Here is a 23,857-nt window from a genome sequence, read left to right as displayed (position 1 = left end):
ATTTGTTTTCACAGGTACTGCCACATCCTCATTGGAAACCACTCTCAGCACTCCAAACAGTACCAGTGCTACTAGAATTCCATGGCTGGTGATCACCATTACTTCAGTGGTGGTATTATTCATTGTTTGCATAATCTTGACAACAATAAGAATGGTTAAGAAAAGGATGAAAGGTAACATATTTATAGTAACTTTTTCTAAATTGTATTATCAGTTTAAATTATTGATATCACAATTTTACTTTCTGTCCTGTGTCCTGATAACAGGTGAGTGTTGGAATTAACATGTCTAATTCTGTCTGTTTTAAGGGCACAATTATTTAGTATCTAAAATAAGAGCAAAATACTGCGGATGCTGGAACTGAGAACAGAGAGTGCCGGAAATACTCAACAAGTCCAGCAGCATCTGTGTAGAGAGAAACAGAGTTAATGTTTCAGGTCTGTGAACTGTCATCGGAACTGGCAAAGGTTAGAAATGTAACAGCCTTTGAGCAAGTGAAAGGGGGTGGGGGGGAGGGGGGGGGGTGTTGTGGGGGTGTGGAGAAGAAGAACAAAAGGGAAGTTGTGTGATAGGGCAGAGGACAGGAGAGATTAAATGACAGAGATGTCATGGAATAGACGGCAAATGGAATGTTAAATAATTGTAGTAAAAGACAAAGAATTTGTCCTGAGTGCTAATGACAGAATAATGAACAGCTCTGTCTGAAAGCAAAAACATGAAAAACAAATTTAAGACTAGCACATGGTTAAAAAATAAATAAATAATGGGGTTCATGGTGTGACATTATTGAACTCAATATTGAATCCAGAAGGCAGTAGACCTTTCATCAGAACTTAGACCTGAAACGTTGGGCTGAATTTTATGAGTGCGCCGCAGTTTACTCAACCGTGCAGGCATAGGCACCATTTTTAATGGGCTTTAAGTCCTTACGAATAGGTTTAATTTTTAAAGCAGAAATATGAATGATTGTAATGATAGATAAAAATAAGTGATTGAGGCCCTTCCCCAAACCCCGCTATGGTCATTTCAGGCAATGAAATGACCATCCATTAATTGTTCAAATACCTGAATTTCCCCTCCAACCTCCAATCTTTTGCCCTTCAACCCCTTCCCACCATCCCCACATCCAATAAAAATTGTTTTCCCCGCTCCTCCACCCCTCCCACCCTGAAAATTTTATTCCTCCCCTCTCCCCACCAGATTCTCACCTGAAACTCCATACAGAGTTCCGAAGGCGTGTGGAGCACGAATGGCGGCCGTAATATCGGAGTGGGATGGCCGCCGCCTGCAGGTAAGGTTATTTAAATATTTTAAATGTCCATCTACATATGCTGATGAAGAGCTTGCTGCCAGGCAGCGTGGGGTGGGGGGGTGCCGCACCGAGGTCCCGTTGCCACTGGTGATATGCGGCGGGCCTTTTTCAACGTCGCGGGCCGAGGCAGGCCTCTCCCCGCAACATTTCCCCATAAAATTCAGCCCATTAACTCTGTTTCTATCCACACAGTTGCTGTCAGACCTGCTGAGTATTTCCAGCATTTTCTGTTTTTATTTCAAATTTCCAGCATTTGTAGTATTTTGCTTTTGTGTTGTTGTAGCTATTTTAATCTTAATACTGGTAGTACTTGTGTGTTGTTGTATTTAGTAGCGTAACGATGATGTTCTGGAGAAAGTCTCAGACTCAGCATAGGTCAACTAAGAACTGTTTATTATTTACATAATATATACACTCTCATCGAGCTTCCTAAACTAGCATCCTTCATGCTACTCTCTTCTCTCCAGCCTAACCTCATGTGACTCTTATAGTGGAAGGGGTCACTCTCACTATCTTCAGCATTAACCCTTTACATCCTTATACTACTTCCTCCCCCAACTCTTTATCCAACATTTTATCAAACATATTTACATACTTGACTTATCTATTACCCTCTCTCCCGCCAAGTCTCTGACTGCACAGATTTTGTCGGTTAGGAGGTTTGGCAACTCTTCCCCCATCTGGTTGTAGTCTGACTGGGATGATCAATAGTCTTCCTTGTAAGTCAGGATCGCTGACTTGATTGCTCTTTACTACGGATTGTGACATTCTGTTCAGATTGGGTTTGTTCCTCTTCATCTGTATCTTCCAAATGAATGACTGACTGTTGATTTTGAGGAATAGGGATGATAGTTCTCCTATTTCTTCTTACGTTTTCTTCAGCCTTGTGTATAACACATGATCACTGGTAGTTCTCGTATCTATGGATTACTGTACCTTCTCTTTTCAGGTCACGTATCCATACTCTTTGACCATTTTTTAGTTCAGATAAGATTCTTGCTCAAAATCTTCTGTTATAATTCCTCATTTCTTGCCTTCTGTAAGAGTTCTCCTTGTCTCTCACTTTTTCGTAGTCCTGGACATTCACTCCAGAAGCAAGTTCAACGGTAATATAGGAGGCTGTGATCTTATCTTCCTGCCCATTATTAGTTCTGCTGGTGATAATCAGCAGCGTAGATCTATAAATTAAGAGTGAAATTGGAAGATCTCTATTCTTTTTTAGTAAAAACGTAATGGTTCTTACATCTCTTTGCGCCTCACCGTTCGACTGTGGGTACCTTGGCAAACGCATGAGATGTCAAAATCCAATCTTCGTCGAAAAGTGAGAAAAATATTCATTTGCGAATTGTGGTCCATTGTCTGACAATATTTCGACAAGGATACATGCATCGCAAAGATGTCTGATGACTGTTTCTGTCGTTGTAGATGCAAACTTTTGACTTCTATCCATCTTGAGAAGTAATCGATGATGATCATGTATGACTTCCTGCCGAACATAAATAAATCCATACCCAGCCTTTGCCATGGTCTTGTTGGAAACTGTGCAGTTAACAGGGGTTCATGTTCTTCTGGTCTCTGTACTGCACGTGTCTGACAGTTTTGGATCATGATCTCGATATCCTTACATATTCCAGGCCACCATACCGAGATTGTGCCCTCGCTCTGCACTTAGTTATACCCAAATGGCATTGGTGTAAATGATCTAAGATCTCTGATCTTAGTGGATTAGTAATGACTAGTTTGCTGTTGTATACTAACAAGTCATCTATAATGGTAAATGCCCCTCTACATTGCTTTCATTGATCTCACCAAAGCCTTTGACCTCGTCAGCAGACGTGGTCTCTTCAGACTACTAGAAAAGATCGGATGTCCACCAAAGCTACTAAGTATCATCACCTCATTCCATGACAATATGAAAGGCACAATTCAACATGGTGGCTCCTCATCAGAGCCCTTTCCTATCCTGAGTGGTGTGAAACAGGGCTGTGTTCTCGCACCCACACTTTTTGGGATTTTCTTCTCCCTGCTGCTTTCACATGCGTTCAAATCCTCTGAAGAAGGAATTTTCCTCCACACAAGATCAGGGGGCAGGTTGTTCAACCTTGCCCGTCTAAGAGCGGTCCAAAGTACGGAAAGTCCTCATCAGAGAACTCCTCTTTGCTGACGATGCTGCTTTAACATCTCACACTGAAGAGTGCCTGCAGAGTCTCATCGACAGGTTTGTGTCTGCCTGCAATGAATTTGGCCTAACCATCAGCCTCAAGAAAACGAACATCATGGGGCAGGACGTCAGAAATGCTCCATCCATCAATATTGGCGACCACGCTCTGGAAGTGGTTCAAGAGTTCACCTACCTAGGCTCAACTATCACCAGTAACCTGTCTCTAGATGCAGAAATCAACAAGCGCATGGGTAAGGCTTCCACTGCTATGTCCAGACTGGCCAAGAGAGTGTGGGAAAATGGCGCACTGACACGGAACACAAAAGTCCGAGTGTATCAGGCCTGTGTCCTCAGTACCTTGCTCTACGGCAGCGAGGCCTGGACAACGTATGCCAGCCAAGAGCGACGTCTCAATTCATTCCATCTTCGCTGCCTTCGGAGAATACTTGGCATCAGGTGGCAGGACTATATCTCCAACACAGAAGTCCTTGAAGCGGCCAACACCCCCAGCTTATACACACTACTGAGTCAGCGGCGCTTGAGATGGCTTGGCCATGTGAGCCGCATGGAAGATGGTAGGATCCCCAAAGACACATTGTACAGCGAGCTCGCCACTGGTATCAGACCCACCGGCTGTCCATGTCTCCGCTATAAAGACGTCTGCAAACGCGACATGAAATCGTGTGTCATTGATCACATGTCGTGGGAGTCAGTTGCCAGCATTCGCCAGAGCTGGCGGGCAGCCATAAAGACAGGGCTAAAGTGTGGCGAGTCGAAGAGACTTAGTAGTTGGCAGGAAAAAAGACAGAGGCGCAAGGGGAGAGCCAACTGTGCAACAGCCCCGACAAACAAATTTCTCTGCAGCACCTGTGGAAGAGCCTGTCACTCCAGAATTGGCCTTTATAGCCACTCCAGGCGCTGCTTCACAAACCACTGACCACCTCCAGGCGCGTATCCATTGTCTCTCGAGATAAGGAGGCCCAAAAGAAAAAGAATAATGGTAAAGTATTTATGATACTCATAAAATGTTTTCATTCTTCTCCTACCTGGACGTTCTTGTGGCCACCCTAGTATGCAATACTGCCTTAAGCGACTACAGTCCTCGTCACTCATTTGGGAATGGCGTATTTCCTGCAACCTCTGTGTGCTCGCTGGCCAATTTTGTGCTGTATGTTGGGAATATGATTCTATGTCACATATAAAATTCACATCCTGCTGTGTTGGATGGTCTACTGTCACTCTAGAAAGCGCAACGGCTGCTGATTACAACTTCCCTTGGATATATGCAGTCTCATATGGATACTGCATCAACCTTAGATGGAATCTTTGTATTTGTGGAGGCATTTTGTAATCTCCTTTTCATCTAACAAAGATACCAAATGTTTATGGTGTATGTAGTTGGAAAATCTTTCACATGCCCAAGTAATGGCTAGCGCTTCTTTTTCTATTACTGCATACCATGTCTCTGTGTCTGACAAAGCTCTTGACGCATAGAATATCAGTCTGCAGGAACCATCAGGTTGCTCCTGAAAAAGAACGGTCCCTAAACCAGTTGAGGAGGCATCTGCTGCTATCATCATTGGTGGTGTAGGATTGTAATGTGCCAAGACATCCAGTGATATAAGCATCTCTATTATTCTCCTGAATGCTTGTTCCTGGTGGGAATTCTAACACCACACTTGCTGTTTTCTGAGGAGTTGTCTCAGTGGATCAGTTATCTGTGTAAAGTGAGGTAGAAACTTTGCTCGTTGGTTTACCATTCCCAGGAATCTCCGGAGCTGCTGAACTGTAGTCGGAGTGGGAAATTCTGTAATGGCCCTTGTCTTCTGTGGATCAGCCATTATGCCTTCCCTGCTCACTGTGTCACAAGAAATGAATTGAGGTCTTGGAAAATATGCACTTCTCCTTCAGAGTAAGTCCTGTGGCTTGACGTCCCTGTAGAACCATTTGAACTCTTTGGTCATGTTACTCTACTGACCGCCCATGTATCAGGATGTCATCCATGTGACAAATAACTCCTTTGAGCCCTGCTAAAATGTTAGACATAGACCTCTGAAAGATTACTGGTGCGGAAGTTATTCCTAACGGTAGCTTATTAAAATAAAATCTCCTGAAAGGTGTTATAAATGTACTCAGTAATCTTGAGGTCTCCTCTAACAGTACCTACCAAAACCCACTATTGGCATCAAGTTTTGTAAACATTGTGCTCTGAGAGAGTTTCACTAAGCAGTCATCAACTGTGGACATTACTGTTTTGTTGAGCTGTGTTAAATGCACACAAATATGCAGAGTTCCATTTTGTTTTGGGACAGGAACCATGGCCGATCACCACTCTGTTGGTTGTGTTGCAGGATAACGCCCATTCTTGTCATCTCTTCCAATTGCTGTTGAACTTGACTTAGTAATGGATGAGATATCTTTCTTAGTGTAAAGATACACACTGTTCTGGCCCCTTCCTTGAGTGTGATTCTGTACTCCATCTTTAGTCTTCCGAGCCCTGTGAAAAGCTTCGGATATTCTGCTTGGAAGCGATTCTTTACCTCTGTCTGCTTGACTTCTATCTTCTTGATCAAATGCAGGTCTTTTCTATTCAGTAAGGAAAATTCTTGATTATAGAGTCATAGAGTCATAGAGTTATACAGCACAGAAACAGGCCCTTTGGCCCATCGTGTCTGTGCCAGCCATCCAGCACCCAAATATTCTAATGCAGGACATATATGCTGGAATTTCACCTACCTCAATCGGGTCAGCTTGGAGGCGTCTGGGTGGTAAAATGGCATCTGATGGCGTCGGGTCGGGTCCCCAGCGTCATCACACAGACGCCATTTTACGATCTAGGAAGTTGGGCACGATCAAATCGCTGCTCGCACGCCCGACCGCAAGTAATTTCAAAGCACTTAAAGTAATTGAGAAGCCAATTGACTGGAAATTTATGTAGCCATTTGACTTTAAGGCCGTAAAGCGGGTCAGTGATCGTGTCGGGGACCCGGCAGCTTTATAAGGACAGAAGGCAGGCAAGCAGTGAGGGTGTTGGAGGTAAAGTTTTTGGTGTTGCTTTTCTGTGATAGTTTTTGTGTGTCATATAAATGTTGACATTTGTAGCTTGTGCAGAGGGCTCCAACTGAGTCTGACTCACTGCAGCTCAGGACCTATCTGTCCTGAGTCAATGAGTGGAAGGAAGGGGGTTGTGTGTGCCTGTCCTGACAGCTGGAGCTTAAGAGATTTAACCATTGAATCTGGTAACCAGTCCAACGATGGGAATTGTTCATTCTGGAGGCAGCACTTCAGTGGAGGAGGACCATGCCCCAGTCAGGGACAGAAAGACAGCTGGGCATAGGTATGCGCAAGGAGCTGGTGAAGTGGCTCCCCGTTATGTGGGAAAGAGAGCAGGTGGCAGAGTCGGGCGAGAGTGAACACATGTCAGAAGATACACCTACTCAACAGGCAGGGTATACTGACCGCGTCTGAGCTACCTGCACCTGTTGGAACGCCAGTGCAGAAGAAGGCTGCATCTGTCATGTGAGACCATAACATTGCTCTGTGAGATGGTGGCAATAGATGTAGCCTCAAACTGTCTCGGTGGCCATCCAATGCCAGTTGCACTAAAGGTGACCGTTGCCCTTGACTTTTATGCGTGTAGCTCTTTCCAAGCATCGACCTGTGCAGAGTCTCCCAAGCAGCTGCGCACCACTGCATAAAGGTTGTGACTGATGCACTGTTCAAATGTGCTAACGATTTCATTGGTTTCAAAGTGGACAACACCAGCCAGGCTGAATGAGCAAGAGGATTCAGCGCAATAGCTGGGTTCCCAATGGTTCAGCGCGTGATAGACTGTACACATGTAGCAATTAGATCACCAGCAGGTCATTCAGGGGCATTCATCAACCAAAAAGGCTTCCATTCATTGAACGCTCAGCTTGTCTGCGATCATCCCAAGAGAATCATGCAGGTTTGTGCACGGTACCCAGGGAGTTTCCACGATGCATACACTCTCAGAAACTCTCAGGTGCCTGCTCTTTTCAGTCCCTCGGACAGACTGGAAGGTTGGATACTTGGCGACAGGAGTTATCCTTTGAAGACATGGCTGATGACACCCATGAGAATCCCAAGGGGTCATGCTGAGGAACACTTCAATGAGAGCCATGCGGCCACAAGAGTTACAATCGAGCAAACAATTGGCCTGCTCAAGATGAGATTCAGATGTCTGGACCAATCAGGAGGAGCACTGCAGTACACGCCAGCACGGGTATCCAACATTATTGTCGTTTGCTGCACCTTGCATAATCTGGTGATGGAAAGGGGAGACGTCATTGAGGAGGTTCAGGGTAACGTGAGGCGTCATCTGATGAAGATGGAGTTTCTGATGAGGATGTTGGGCAACACCCACATGATGGCATGGTAGAGGAAGCAGAATGTCCTCCGGAATTAAGGTGTTTCTCTTGAGAGGATCGCTCGATGCAAGGGGATTTCACATTGTGGCATACGATGAGCCTCTGTGGGATTGCGAGAGGGGACGGACATCCAATGGAAGAAATGATCTGATTCAAAACAACATCATGTCACGATGAACCCAACCTGAGTGTGTGACATCTCATATAAAACCACCTCAGCAGCGCAATGTCTGATGCTACCTCATGGATGACGTATACAAAGTTACTTGTTCAAACCACAAATTTATTTACAGTGATGTAATGTGCAATTGAAATAAATAATCGGAAGGTAACCCAGAGAACCAGGAGTGATGTTACTGTGATTTCTTAAAATGTTTGTGGGTGCTCTTATGTGTGGACGATCCCTCGCCACGGACTCACCAGAGGTAGGTGGGTGATCGGGCTGCCGCCCTGCTGTTGATGACTTTGGCGGACGTCCTGTGCTGGCTCACGGTCGTGTAGCCCACGGCCTATCAGGGTGTTCATGAGAAATATCAGGAGCACCCTCTAACACGCTGGGAGTACAGGCCTGCTACCCGACCCGAACCCAAAGGGACTCGACGACATGTGTCGGGTTCGGGTTGGGTCGGGCCCCTCTTCTGGGTCCGGCTTTCCGGCTCGGGTCGAGTCGGTCCGGGTCTGGGTTGGGCCGGACACTCACGGTAAGTGCTCTGCCGGTAAGTATTAAAAATAAAAAACTTACCTGAGCTGGGAGTCCGAGACGTCAAGCAGGGAAATTGAGTCTGCACAGTATGCGAGTGACGTCTCCATAACGTCATCACGCATGAGCTGCAGCTTCGTGGAGCTTCCCAGTCAGAAGGTAAGCAAAGGGATGGTCAAGCTCATAATTATATGATAATCATAATCATCATAATCATAAGAACTAGGATCAGGAGTAGGCCGTCCGGCCCCACGAGCCTGCTCCGCTATTCAATAAGATCATGGCTGATCTTTTCGTGGACTCAGATCCACTTACCCGCATTCTCACCGTATCCCTTAATTCCTTTACTGTTCAAAAAGATATCTACCTTAGCTTTAAAAACGTTTACTGAAGAAGCGTCAACTACTTCACTGGGCAAGGAATTCCATAGATTAACAACCCTCTGGGTGAAGAAGTTCCTTCTTAATTCAGTCCTAAATCTGCTCCCTCTAATCTTGAGGCTATGCCCTCTTGTCCTAGCTTCACCTGCCAGTGGAAACATACTCTCCACTTGTATCTTATCTATTCCCTTCATGATTTTATATGTTTCTATAAGATCCCCCCTCATTCTTCTGAATTCCAATGAATATAATCCCAATCTACTCAGTCTCTCCTCATAAGCCAACCCCCTCAACTCCGGAATCAACCTAGTGAACCTCCTCTGCACCCTCTCCAGTGCCAGTACATCCTTTCTCAAGTAAGGAGACCAAAACTGCACACAGTACTCCAGGTGCGGCCTCACCAGTACCTTATACAGCTGCAACATAACCTCTCTGCTTTTAAACTCAATCCCTTTAGCAATGAAGGACAAAATTCCATTTGCCTTCCTAATTACTTGCTGTACCTGCAGACCAACCTTCTGCGATTCATGCACAAGGACACCCAGGTCCCTCTGCATAGCAGCATGCTGCAACTTTTTACCATTCAAGTAATAATCCTTTTTACTGTTACTCCTACCGAAATGAATGACTTCACATTTATTAACATTGTATTCCATCTGGCAGTCCTTTGCCCACTCACTCAATGTATCTATGTTCCTCTGCAAAGTTTCACAGTCATCTGCACACTTTGCTCTGCCACTCATCTTAGTGTCATCTGCAAACTTTGACACCCTACAAGTGGTCCCCAACTCCAAATCATCTATATAAATTGTAAATAATTGCGGACCCAACACCGATCCCTGAGGCACACCACTAGTGACTGATTGCCAACCAGAATAGCACTCATTTATCCCCACTCTCTGCTTCCTGTCAGTCAACCAATCCTCTATCCATGCTAATACTTTACCCCTAACGCCATGCATCCTTATTTTATACAGCAGCCTCTTGTGCTGCACCTTGTCGAAGGCTTTTTGGAAATCTACGTACACCACATCCACTGGGTCCCCATCGTCCACCTTGCTCGTAATGTCATCATAGAATTCCAAAAGATTTGTCAAGCATGACCTGCCCTTCATGAACCCATGCTGCATCTGCCCAACGGGACAATTTCTATCGAGATGCCCTGCTATTTCTTCCTTGATAATAGACTCAAGCATCTTCCCCACTACAGAGGTTAAGCTAACCGGTCTATAATTCCCCATCCTTTGTCTACCTCCCTTTTTAAACAGTGGCATCACATCTGCTGTTTTCCAATCTGCTGGGCCTACCCCAGAGTCCAGTGAATTTTGGAAAATTATCGCCAGTGCACCTGCTATCTCTCCCGCCATCTCTTTTAGTACCCTAGGATGCATTCCATCAGGGCCAGGAGACTTATCAATCCTTAGCTCCATTAGCTTGCCCAACACTACCTCTTCCGTAATAATGATTGTTTCCAGGTCCTCACCTACGTTCGTCTCTTTGTCAATTACTGGCATGTTATTAATGTCCTCCACTGTGAAGACCGATACAAAATACCTGTTCAATGCCTCGGCCATTTCGTCATATCCCATAACTAAATTCCCCTTCTCATCCTCTAAAGGACCAACGTTTACTTTAGCCACTCTTTTTCGTTTTATATATTTATAGAAACTTTTGCTATCTGTCTTTATATTCTGTGCTAGTTTTTTCTCATGTTCTATCTTACTTTTCTTTATAGCCCTTTTTGTGGCTCTCTGTTGACCTTTAAAGTTTTCCCAATCTTCTAGTTTCATGCTGTTTTTGGCCACTTTGTATGCCTTCTCTTTCAATTTGATAGCCTCCCTTATTTCCTTAGACACCCACGACAGATTACCCCTTTTCTTCCAGTCCTTCCTTTTCACTGTTGCCTCGGGTCGGGTCGAGTTGGGGTCAGGTCGGGCGTGGGGCGAAAATGGAGGGACTCGGGCCCAGTCGGGCTCGGGTCTGCTGTGGTTCGGTTGAGTTTGGGTCGGGTTCTTTTTCCCGACCTGAGCAGGCCTTTACCTGGGAGTTTGCGGTTGACATGTCACTAGCGGAGGGAGCAAGGGGCAGCATGATGCATCAGGAACACCCTGAGGGGAGTTCCCATTTACTATCGGCTGCTGCCCCTGTGCCCTCTTGAGGCTCGGCTGGTCCTCAAAGCTGATCTCAGATGGATGAATAGCCTTGACCTGCCACATGCGCATCTGATTTTGTGCCCTGATGGCCTGGTCCAGGGAGGCTACACTCCCCCTGAGATCACTGATGACTTCCAGTACTGGCCCCTCCACTGCAGCTCCAATCTGTCAATGGAGGATACCAGATGGACAAATGCCTGAGAGTTTGCAGCAGACATGCCCTGGATGGAAGTTTCCAGGGTATGTGCCATGGTTCACAGTGTCTCTGGCAACTCCGCCAGATGTTCATGCACTGCATGTTAAACCTGCAACATCTCCCGCCGACTGGATGTTCTCAGAGGTGCGTCATCAGCTTGCGGCTCTGCACTGGCCTGGCCTCCCACACTCTTCTGAGTGTGTGAGGCATCGGCCGGTTCTGCCTCTGGTGGCTGGTCCGGTGACTGTGCTGTGCTAACACCCGTAAGTGACACCATTTCTGCAGAGACAGTAATCCCAACCGTGGTGGAAGTCTCTGCGCAGGCGCTTGGTGAGGTGCGATGATGTGACGGTGCACCCTCTGAGGCAATCTCTTCATCCTCAGAGGGGGATTGTTGAGCTTCCAAGACCCCTCCTGGCCGCTGATGTGTTTCATCTGCAGGGAAGATCAGATTGATCAGCGCCACAGATTGCAGCACATGTCCCTTACTGCAGTTTGCACACATTTGTGTGAATCAACTTTTATTAGCACAGTTAAGGGCATAAGACAATCATCACTTCAACTGCCCCCTCAAGCTCCCCCACCCCCCCCCATCCTCCCACCACATTATGGTTCACTCATTCTGACAACCAGGAATGCCAACCTTGCCATCTGCCACGGCGCGTCCTCCATCCTCCTCTGCCAACATCAAGGCATCCTCCTCTATACTTGACAGATATGCCTGATTGTCCTGACCACCACCGTTCTGGGACCCCTCTCAGGCATTGTGACCCCTCTTCTCCCATTTAAACAAGCACACCTAGTTTAGATATATGATATGGTCTTTCACACCCTCACCCATTGGGTTTGTTGTTGCATTTCACTGCTACTGCAATGCAGTGCCCAATTTGAACACTATTGAATCACCATGCATCCCAGACCTGCCCATCCTGCGTCCCAATACAATGCAGCAGGTAAGGACTGCTCATTGCTGGTTACCACCTTGCATCGTTAGGACAGACTGACCCTTCCCTGACACATTCACAATGAGATTAATGAGGAGTACCCCTTACCCGAGCTGAGCGAAGCAGGTCATTGAGCCGCTTGCGGCACTGGAGCCATGTCCTCCGCATCACACAGTGGCTGCTGACCTCCTCGGCGACCTCCAGCCAGGCTCTCTTGGTCACTTCTGCAGGCCTTCTTCGGCCATCGGTGTTGAATAATATGTCACGCCTCGCCTCCACTGCCTGGAGGAGGACTGCAGAAATTCCCCTGAGAGTCTGGGGGCTGTGGTGAACCTTCTCCCCTCCATCGCTCTTGCTTTCTTCTGCAAATGTTTGGCCCTTTCCTGCCCCTGGACACTGTCAGTCTTTCTTCACTTCTTCAGTTTCCAGTCAGCTGGTCACCTCGGTAGTTGCACTCACAACCCCTCTTCCGCTGTATTCCCCTAAGTGTCTGCTCCATTGTACTGCTGTCTACCTTTGTAAAGGGCTGGCATTGGCCCCACCCCCAAATCCACTGCTTCAGCTGGCCGCGCACGCCCCGTCGGGTGCCGAATAAGCCGAGGGGCCGCTAATTGGCAGCCCCGTATGTGATGCCTTTGGGGGCAGCGCGGAGCGGATTCAGTTTTCACGGCCGCTTACGACACGGCCACCCCGGAGTCGCCGGGAGCCAGAAAGTTCCAGCCATCATGTCTCCACGATTTGTCTCCCTCTGTGTTGGAGAGTTGTTTCTAGTTTGCCTTTTACTCTCAGTTGTGTCCTGCCTGGACCATGCAACTGTGTATCTGCTGGTTGTAGGCAGTGTCTCATCAACCATGGCTCTTGGTCTGACAGAACTGCGACATTAGCACCTGTGTCCAGTTTAAAATTCATGAGGTATCCATTTATGTAGATGTCTGCCGACCAGAATCCTTGATTTGGTCATTTATTTCTCTTCGGAAATCTGCTATTTTATCTTCTGGATACGGATGCACTTGATTCACTGCTCTCCGTGTAAAAGTCTTGAGTGAAGAAGTTTTGCTCTGGCACATTTTCCCACAATGTCCAGTCTTTCCACAATTGAAGCACTCAGCTTTATTTGCTGGACACTGATCCCTTCTGTGGGTCTTCCTGGCTCTACAGCATTGGCACAGCTTCCCAGTGTCACACACCTTCTCACCTGTTTGGGTCTTCTTTCCCACTAAGTGTTTCTCAGACCTTGGCTTCAAAAACTGTACCATCACTGGACTTCTCCTCATCCACGGCTTGTCTTCAGCCGCAGAATGGCCCTATTTTGTTTGCGAACTTCAGTCTGTCTTACAATCTGAATGGCTTTTTCAGGTGTAAGGTCTTCCTTCAACTGCAAAAGTCTGACAAAGATTCAACTATGCCGACAACTATTTGATTAGTTCTGCCTTTAATTCACTGTACTCACATCCCTCTGCTAAATAATATAGATCATTGATATAAGAATCTACGGATTCGCCTATCTTTTTATTAAATTTGGCCCTTTCCAAGATTTTATTGCTGCGAAGATTAAAATATTTATCAAAGGCTTGAAGGACATCTTCAAATTTGTCAAAAGCCTCGTTTACCCCTTGCCTCACAATTACATTGTTAGCAATCGCACCTACTAAATATAAAAGGGTGTTAACCTGTTCAACTTCTGACTTTGTATGGAATTGGGAAGCAATCCTAAACTTTAGGAATCTCTTCCTCCAAATAGAGCAATTTTGAACCTGATTGGGTCCTTCTAAATATTGAAATATTTTTGGTATTCTGAATTTTGAAGCCATATTACTTGCTTCACTTTCGTAGGCTTTCTAGGGTGTTCCCCTTTGTTGTAAAATCTTGCAGGCTTGAATTGAGGTTTTCACATTTAAAAAAAAATTTCCTGCACTTTCCAACCTTTCCCGTGCTTTCTCGCTGTGGTCTGGTTGAGCAATGGCTGCTGACTCCACCTGACTCCCAAGTCGTCTCTTCGCCCGAGATTGACTTTCCTACCCATTGTTTTGACCCAGTGCGCTGTTAGCCATTACTGGCCCCATACAAATCTCTCATCCGATCCTGGACCGTCGCCCAGTGCTGTGCTGAAACTTGGACCCGATCACTGGACTTGGATGTACCGATGCAGACCCCCATGCTTCCGTGGTGCAGTCTAAGAGGCTGCAGGGATTTCTCACTGTCTGTCCATGTTGTCTGTGGCTACAGAGCAGCTCCTGAGTTTGTTGGAGTCCCATTGACTAGGCCTGCTGTTTTCCTGATACTTCTCCACAAGGTAGGGAGATCTTCAAATTTTCTTTGTCATTTTAACCAGTGCCACCATGTTGTATACTGTTGTTTTTTGTATTTAGTAGCATAGCAGGGAAGTTCTGGAGAAAGTCTCAGACTCAGGATAAGGTCAACTAAGAACTGTTTAGTATTTATATAATACTCTATACATGCTCCTAAGCTGGCATCCTTCGTGTTACACTCTCTTCTCTCCAGCCTAATCTCATGTGACTATGGCATGATTACTCTTACAGTGGGAGGGCTTGCTTTCACTGTCTTCAGCATTAACCCTTTACATTCTTATACTATAGTACTATTCTTACAGCCAATACAAAATGGAAGTTGCGAGAATATTGTTTCTTTCCATAGGTTGGCCAATAGGCCAAATTCTGGTTTTGTGCAGTTGGGAAACTACATATTCACACCAGTTCCATACTTCCTTCATGTAAGTAGTAATATTTAGGACCAGAACAGCCTTTCAATTTACTTCATGCCTGTATGGGTTTTCAAGATGGCAGACAGTAATATCTATTGAAAGGGACTGTTCACGTTGCACATTAAGAAAATGAAAGAGCTTGTAATAATCCTCATTAGATACTCAATTATATTAACTTTGTGTGAAGAATAAAAACACCAAATTAAGTGAGACCAGAAGATATTAATAACAATATAGAGTACAACACTAGAAAAGGAACAAGTTGCACTGTGTGATTAAAAATTTTAATTGGTCATGCAGTATGAGCTACTAAAGTTAAAGTTGTCTCATATATTGGTAAGAAGTAAAAGAAGGATGAAAAGGGAACTATGGGTAACTGTTTGCTGAGTATAACTCAATTGATGAGTTTTTTTTAGTGGTTTCAGAAATGAATGATACAAACTCAAAGGACAAGACATACGGAATCAGAGGTACTGTGATTGAGACATTAGAGAAGGGGAAAAGTTGGATAATAGCTGAAGGGGGCCTGAGGAATGGGTCTGAGATTGATGTATAATCTATGTTTGCAAATCTGGATAAAACAGTCCAGTTGAATCAGGACAAGCAATTATGGTATATATCTACACAAAAACATGCATCACTAATTTCTCATAATGCAGAAATCACTGCAAAATTAGATTATGTCATGCCTGAAAAACAATGGCTACCATCATTCTTCAAAGAATCATTGAAAAAATCCTCTTTTAAGACAAGGTGGCTTTTGAGGAGAAAAGACTTCTTATTGCAGATAGCGAAGCTGCATCCTACCATCGCACAATACAGAGACACCATTTCAACTGGTTGATAAAGGTCACCATTGCCCTCAACTGTTCTGTCTGTGGCTCATTCCCAGTCATCAGTTCATGTGTTGCCGACCCATGTATCAAATAGGTAACTGAAGCTTTGACTAGCATGGACAGCACATTCTCTTGCTTTTCCACTGAATAGAATGACATAGCTGCCCTAAATCACTGCATTGGGGCATTTCTAAAAGTACAGGGGTCTCTGATGAGTGCCATGTACCTGACCAGAAGGCCATCCCGGCTGTTAGTAAATGACCGGGTTTGTGTTCCAGTGCTTTGATGTTTGAAGCCCATTAGCGTGGCAACACTTTCATTTGTACATTGCATCTACTGAGGTATGGGTATGCATCAGATGCCGTGACAGCTGTAAGGTTGCGTGAGAGCTGGGCACGGATGAGAAGTAAAGGTGCTAACAGCAGTGCATTGTGGCATGGAATCTTGGTCCATATACCTCATATATGGTAGTGCTATGTAATATTATTTCACCAGACTCCTTAAAGTGGGTGCTTATCCACATCTGTTTGCATGTCCTGGGAGTGGTATAGACAGTGTTGAAGCTGGCCATCACTTTCTGTCAAGCATGTTTCACTGCTGTCCTCTGGGGAGGATGCTTCTGTCAAGCATGTTTCACTGCTGCCCTCTGGGGAGGATCTGAAGGAAGCATATGGTAATGATATTCATAAGCTGGCATTGCAGCACTGAGTGCGCCCAATTCATCATTCTGCTGCGATGCACTTTGGGCCTTGAGGCTTTTTTAGCCAGGATCGTTGCATCAGCCCTTGGATCTTAACCTTAAGCCGACTTTGTGTAGAGTATGTAAAATGTGTGCTAATGCATTATTTTAAGTGACAAAAGATCTTTCAGTTTTACTTGGTGTAAACATTTCTAGGCAATGATATGATGGAATGCTATGCAAATTCCAGTTTGCATTCCTTCAATCTGATTTCCACCCATTCAACTGCACCGAAATATCCCTAACCAAGGTCACAAGTCATAGACTCATTTACAGCACAGAAGAAGGCCATTCAGCCCATTGAGCTGATGCCAGCTCTTCACAGAGCTATGCAGTCTGTCCCACTCACCTGCTCTATCCCTGTAGCCCTGCAAGTCCATTTCTCTCAGGTGGCCATTCAACTTCCTCTTTAAGTTATTGATGGCTTCTGTGGCTGTGACCATAGTGCATTACCCATTCTCATCTGCTTCATCTTCTCTGTAACCTTTGATATAGCCAACCACACCATCCTCCTCTGACATCTCTCCTCAGTTGTCCAACTTAGTGCGATTGTCTCATGGATTGCTGTCCTCTGGGATGTGTATAAAGGGAATATAAGATAATATTTATGAGCTGGCATGCAGCATCCAGGGAGCCCAGCTTCACTCTCACCACTCCCATCCTAGCCAGACCATCTCAAGCAATGGTTTCTTTTCCCCCACACATCATCACCTTTGGAGACACTCCAGGATCTGTCCTGTCCACCCCCCAGTTGCATGATGCCCCCGGTGACATCTTTCATAGATATGGGGTCAGCTTCTGCATTTATATTAATGACACCCAGATGTAGCTCCCCGCCACCTCGCTTGATTCCCTCCTTTGCCTTTGGCTCCCATCATAAACTCTGCACTCTTGCCACTGATCTCATCTCCTTCCCCAGCATTGTCTCACATTTAACAAGACTGTTTGCAGCCTCATCATCCTATTCAACCCAAGCCGATCTTCCAATCCCATATCCTCTAAATCACAAAGACAACCTACTTCAAAGCTCCTAACATCACCCCATTGCCCCTACTTGCTGCGAAAATCCTTGAAATCCAATTCTTTTGTCATCTCCAGTTAACTATTCTAATGCTCTCTTACCCGGCCTTGATCTTCCATCCAATGTAAACTTCAGCTCATTCAAAACTCTGCTGCCCATATCCTATCCTGCGCCAAGTTCCACTCACCTATTACCCCTGCCCTTGCTAACATTGGCTCCCAGTCCCCAAAGTATTAAATTTAAATTTGCATTCTTGTGTTTATATCTCCTCATCACCTCACTCTTCCCTTTCTCTAACTCCACAATTGGAGGCCGTGCCTTCAGCTGCCTACGCTCAAAGCTCTGGAATTTCCTCCCTGGATCTCTCCACTTTTCTTTCCTCCTTTAAGATGCTCCTTAAAACTTACCTCTTTGACTAAGCTTTTGTTCCATATTTTGTTGTTGCTGTAACCTCTTCCAGTTCTACAGTCCCCGCACTCAAATTCTCCATTCCTCTCACCACTTGTGCAACCCCCCTACCCCTGCCTTCACCCCACCATTGCCGATCACGTCTTCAGCTGCCTAGGTCCCATGCTCTAGAATTCGGTCCCGAAATGCACCCCTCCTTTAAGACACTTATTAAAACCCATCTCTTTCAGCAAGCTTTTGGTAACCCCTCCTCCTATCTCCTTTTGTCAGCTCAGCATGCTTTTAAAAAAATCTGTGTAGCACCTTGGAATGTTTTTCTCAATAAAGGTCTGGGACCTTTTTGAGTTCTGATGAAAGGTCCCAGACCTGAAACTTTAACTTTCTCTCTCCAGAGATGCTGCCAGACTTGCTGAATGTTTCCAGCATTTTCTGTTTTCATTTCTGATTTCCAGTATCTGCAGTATTTTATTTTTGTAAAATTATCCTGATGCTAGAAAACCCTTTAAAGGGATATTTTGTCAGTGGAGGTGGTCCATTTGTATGACAGAAAAAAAGGTGATAATCCTGTGTTTGAAGTAAACTGTTTGCAAGAAACATCAGGTATTACTAGGAGAAACAGAGCAAAGAATGGAGGATATTGTAACAGTTCAAAAATGAACAGGATCAGGTAGAAGTGACCACCAAGCGCTTCCAACATGTGACATGTATGAATGCTAAGGAACAACCAACAATTTCATATGATTGATTTCAGAACATTCAAACCAAGGAAACATTTTTAGGAGTGTTTGCATGAGTATACCTAAGATGGTGTCTCCGAGCTGTGTAAGAAGTGGTGGCAGCTGGGAGAATTACTACAGACATGATTATTGGGCATCGCAGGATTGGTGCTGGAGCCTGTCATTTTGTTGTAGGCAACAATAAATGATGAGTGAATAAAACAAAATCATCTGGACACCTATTGCTTGGATCTTCCCCATTCAAGAAATAGGCAGAATAATATACTGTTTTTCATTGTAGATCCTCTACTATTAAAATGTTAGAATAGCTTCTTTGATCTTATATAAAGAGATATACTCATGTTTGCATATGACTGAGCAGCATTATATCATATGCAAAGTACTAAAAGCATCAGTTCCAATCTCAGATTTGATGGAATGCCCTGTTTTTGTTTTTACCAATATTGTTCATTAAAACTGTGTGTTACTCAACTCATTTGCCAACAGCATCTCTAACTTTTTTTAACATTGAAACATGTTGTGTAAGTATTGTTTCTACCAACAAAAGTCCACAGTTAATTACTGTTTTGGACAGATTCAAGTACAGGACTCAAGATTTTAGATGGTAGCCAATATAAGGATAGTTCTCTGATCTTATGACAACCAGCACCACATTCAACAAAAAGACATAAACCTGGTGCCAGCATATATAACTACAAGTCCTAAGTATGTTATATGATATATATTATAGAAAGACAACAGCCAAGGTCAATTCTCCTGAGAGACCACAGAGATATTGCTGTACAAACCAAGGAAGAGGTAATCTGCCACTTTGTCCTTTTGAAATATTTGTACTGTATTGCATTTTATTGAATTGGGCTGAGTAGTGTTACTTGTGCTGTATTTTTATTATTTTCCTTGTTTCCTCCTCCCAATCCTTTTCCAAACGTCGCTGACTCTGGCTGGGTGTGTAGTCAGCAGCCTATGCCCCAAGTTCTGCAGTTCCTTCCCTAAAAGTCTCTGTCTCTCTCTCTGCTCCTTCAAGACACTTCCCAAAACCTATCTCTTTGACAATGCTTTTCCTCATCTGTCCTAATATCTCTTTATGTGGCTTGGTGCCAAATTTTGTCCGATAATGCTTCCATGAAGTGCTTTGGATGTTTTCCTAAATTAAAGTTAGAATCATAGAAACTTACAGCAGAGGAGGCCATTTAATCCATCATACCTGCACTGCGCTTTGAAAGAATAGCCAAGCTTAGACAAAGTATCAGATTAGTCCCACTTTTTGTCTATAACCCTGTAAATCCCTCATCCTCAAATACCTGTCCAACTCACTTTTAAAGTTATTTATGCAATCAGCTTCCACCACCTTTTCAGGCACAGCGCTCTGGATTTCGACAACTCTGAGTGAAAAGAAAATCCGCTCATCTCCCCTCTAGATATTTTGGCAATGATTTTAAATCAATGATCCTTGGTTACTAACCCACTAGCCAGAGGGAATAGTTTTTCTCTATCTACTCTATCAAAATCTCACATCATCTTGAAAACCTATTAGGTCAGCCCTTAACTTTCTCTGTTCCAAGGAGAACAGCTCGAACTTTTCCAACATCTCCTCATAACTGAAGACCCACATCCCTGGTAACCTCCTCTGTACCTTTTCTAAGGCCTTTACATCATTCCTTAAAAGTGGTGTCTAGAATTGTCAACCATACTCCAGATGAGACCTACACCTTTTAAAAATTATTTATGGCATCAGTTTCCACCACCTTATGTTCCAGAGGCTAAACAAAAGCAACTTGTTGTTGTGAGCCCTAGACAGTGGATCCCTAATTTTAACCTGGGGCTGGAATTGCTGGTGTGGGAGTTGAAGTGGAGGAGAATCTATCTGGGCCCTTGGAGAGTAAAGCCTGGGCAATTTCAACTTTCAGATCTCATTTGAATCCATCCTCAGTGACTGTTGCCCAAAACCGAGAGGGATGACATAGAGGCCAGCAGGCAGCAGGGGTAATTGTACAGTTGCAGGCTGCTGCTGGAGATCCAAGAAAATGGTCCACAGCAAGGCTAAAATTACATCAATAACCAAATTATGTTATTGGATGAGGGGATAGGGTCAATGATGATTTTGTTCGGGTTGGGGGCAGGGGTCTATGTTGATCGAGATGGTGGAGGGTGGATGCATCCATGATGATTCGGGGTGTGGTGCCCATGACAGGGACTAGGATGATGGTGGTTACAGTAAGGTTGAGGGGCAAGTGAGCTAGGGTGGAGGACACCCAAAGTTTCTTCGTTGGCCCATGAGGAGCACTTCTAGACCACAAGGAACCTAACAAAATCTAGAACAAATTAATACTTACCTGGACCTGTTCTGGTCTGATCCTGCTTTTTCTGACAGCTTAGAGACTGAGGCGCTTCATACCTTATCAAGACTGAAATTACATCCATACCCAAATTATGTCATCGTATTCTGACATTTGAATATTCATGAGTCCTTCATACGCCTCAAAATCCAGGAATTAAAATTTGGGTATGGGGAGTGAGAAGGGGCTGGGGCTGAGAAAACACAGCAGGTTTTGCCTGGCTGTTATAGCCCCTTAGCTGGACTTCGAGCGTCTGGCAGGTAATTAAACTGCAGTGCATGGGAGTCAAATTTGACCCTGCCTTCACCTGACATCTGCATAATGTATACTTGGGGTCACTGGATAGAAACAGGGAGTGAAAATCCTAGCTGATTTTCTCCTTCTCAACATATGGATGCTGAAGCCAGTTGTCAAGCCCCAACTGTGATTAGCAGACAACATAATAAAAATTAAACCTGGGATATATCTTCCCGTACAACATATTACATCATGCAATATAATGACTCAATAAGCCATCAAAGGAGTTTGGGTTGGGGTGGGGAACCCCATTTTTTCCCAGCTGCACAGTTCTTTGCTATCCCCCTTTCTACCACAAGCCATTCCTTCCTGTAAAGAAGGCAGCTGTCATTCCTTTGCCACAAATTTGGCCTTTTCTTTGTTGTTCCTTCTATTTCCAAGGTCGTGGCATTGTTGTCTTCCAATCTCTGATGGTCTATGACACGGTCGGAGCTAGAAGCTATGCCCTCAAACTTAGGTTCTTACAACATTTTTATTCTGAGATTTCCCCGACTGTTTTTTTCTTGGATGCTCTAATGGCTGGTTCAGACTATCTCAATGCCTGACAGTTCACTTGTTATGTTTCCAATAAATTGTTTGCTCTGTTCCTTCGTTACATCGAACATACAGCACAGAAACAGATCATTTAGTCCAACCAGTGTATGCTGGTTCTACGTGAGTCTCTGCCCATCCTTTGTCTTTCAGCATAACCCTCCATTCCCTTCTCCCTCAGAACCCATCTGAAATGCATCTGTTCACCTCCAACAAGTCCCTGTGGTAGCTAGTTCCACATTCTCACCCCTATGTGGGTAAAGAAGTTTCTTCTGAATTTTCTATTTGATTGCTTGACTATCCTGTATTTATGGTCTCTAGTTTTACTCTTCCCCACAAGTGGAAACACACTCACCTACTGTATCAAAACCTTTCATAATTTTAAAGACCTGTATTAGTCACCCCTCAGCCTTCTCTGTTGAAGAGAAAGGAGACACAGCCAGTTTATGCCTGCCTGATAGATATAGCTTCTCAGTTCTGGTATCATCCTTGTAAATCTTTTTTGCATTGTCTCCAGTGCCTCCATATCTTTTTTATAATATGGCAACCAGAACTGCAGCTACTGCAAGTGTGATCTAACCAACTATTGATGCAAGTTGAGCATAACTTCTGTATTTTTCAATCTACCCTTCTAGAGCTGAATCCTAGTGCTTGGTTTGCTTCTGTTCTGGTGGATTGACCTATGACACAACTTTTAAGTGATTTGTATATTTGTACTCCCAGATCCTATTGCTCCTGCACTTTACTTAGATGCCTGTTTTCCAAGTAATATGTAACCTTTATTTTTCTTATCAGTATGTAATACCTCAAAGGTTGAAATTCATTTGCCAATTATATGCCCATTCTTCAAGTTTATTTAATGTTATAACTGATATTTTTACATCTGTTTTATGCATAGTTCTTGCTCGGTATTTTAGTTACTTGTAAAATACTTAAGAATGTTAATAATGTCCCATTTCTCATTGCATAGGATTTGGAACCTAGAGATTTCTGGAAAGAAAATAACGATGTCACTTATGCTACCATTGACCACACCAGGCGACTGTCTAGACCACCAGTCAATCCAAGAAGCACATCTGTACAGTTTACTGAAACTGCTTCAATGATGCATCAACCATATACCAATTTCCACCTATTGTACTAAAGTATGAGATGAAGGCACTGTGAGCAAATGTAACCTGTGAAGAGCATCAACTACATGGTGTGCAACACCTAAAAACTGTGTGAAATTAAGTGCATTTTACTGCATTTACTTTTAATGCATTAGGAAGCTATTAAGATCTATTAAAGGCTTAACATAATTGCTTCAGACTTAAACAAATCAATATTTGCTAAGATTGTTACTAACAAAGGCCAAATAAAATGTTAAAAATTATAGACCTATGAGGGTTTTATGTCTAAGTATCAATATTTTTTCTGACAAATCACGAAGTAAGTGTTGATAGAGATTTATGAGGAGATTTAGATTTTTGCAAAGGTTAATGGGACTTCAAATAGAATTCTGTAGGGTCGTCAGGCTGTGATCTTATGAGACAACAGTTCGAGGTAATGGAGCTAAGTTGTAATGGAAGCAGAGCTCAAAGATTCAAGATATTTAATATATCATATACAAAAACAGACAGAACTGTTGCTAACTTTCTGTACATGAAGACAGAAGTCGTAATACTCCTGACTAGAAATCCCTCATACTGGCCTGTATAAATCAGCTTCCCTTTAAACAAACATTTATAGTCTCTTTACCTCTTTAAATAAATGATGAGTTCTCTATACTTACAAAAGAAAGGGAACTGCCCTAAAATAGATTACAAAATATCAAAGTTACACTTTGAGATTTGGCAGTGTAAAATTACACTTGTCATACATGTATTATGCTGTAAAAAGCAAAATATTGTAATATAAAAAAAGTGTTAGTTCAAGAAAATGTTGAAGTTCATGCTTTGCCTTGAGTTCCATTCCTGGGGTTTCATTGTCAGTAATTTTACATTGGGCTGAT

At 44.0% G+C, this 23,857-nt stretch overlaps 1 protein-coding gene across 1 annotated transcript in view; it reads left to right on the top strand.

Annotated features, from left to right (window-relative positions):
* Positions 1-23,819, top strand: part of LOC137373125 (carcinoembryonic antigen-related cell adhesion molecule 21-like) — a 31,823-nt gene extending 8,004 nt beyond the window's left edge. The window contains exons 4-6 of the mRNA XM_068037985.1: positions 15-173; positions 19,431-19,498; positions 22,835-23,819. Of these exons, the coding sequence (XP_067894086.1) occupies positions 15-173; positions 19,431-19,498; positions 22,835-23,008 (401 nt within the window). The 3' untranslated portion in view covers positions 23,009-23,819. The remainder of the gene's footprint in view (positions 1-14; positions 174-19,430; positions 19,499-22,834) is intronic.
* The last annotated feature ends 38 nt before the right edge of the window (positions 23,820-23,857 follow it).

Source organism: Heterodontus francisci, chromosome 1 (assembly GCF_036365525.1).
Source record: "Heterodontus francisci isolate sHetFra1 chromosome 1, sHetFra1.hap1, whole genome shotgun sequence".
NCBI lineage: Eukaryota > Metazoa > Chordata > Chondrichthyes > Heterodontiformes > Heterodontidae > Heterodontus > Heterodontus francisci.
This window is presented reverse-complemented; position numbering and strand designations above follow the sequence as displayed.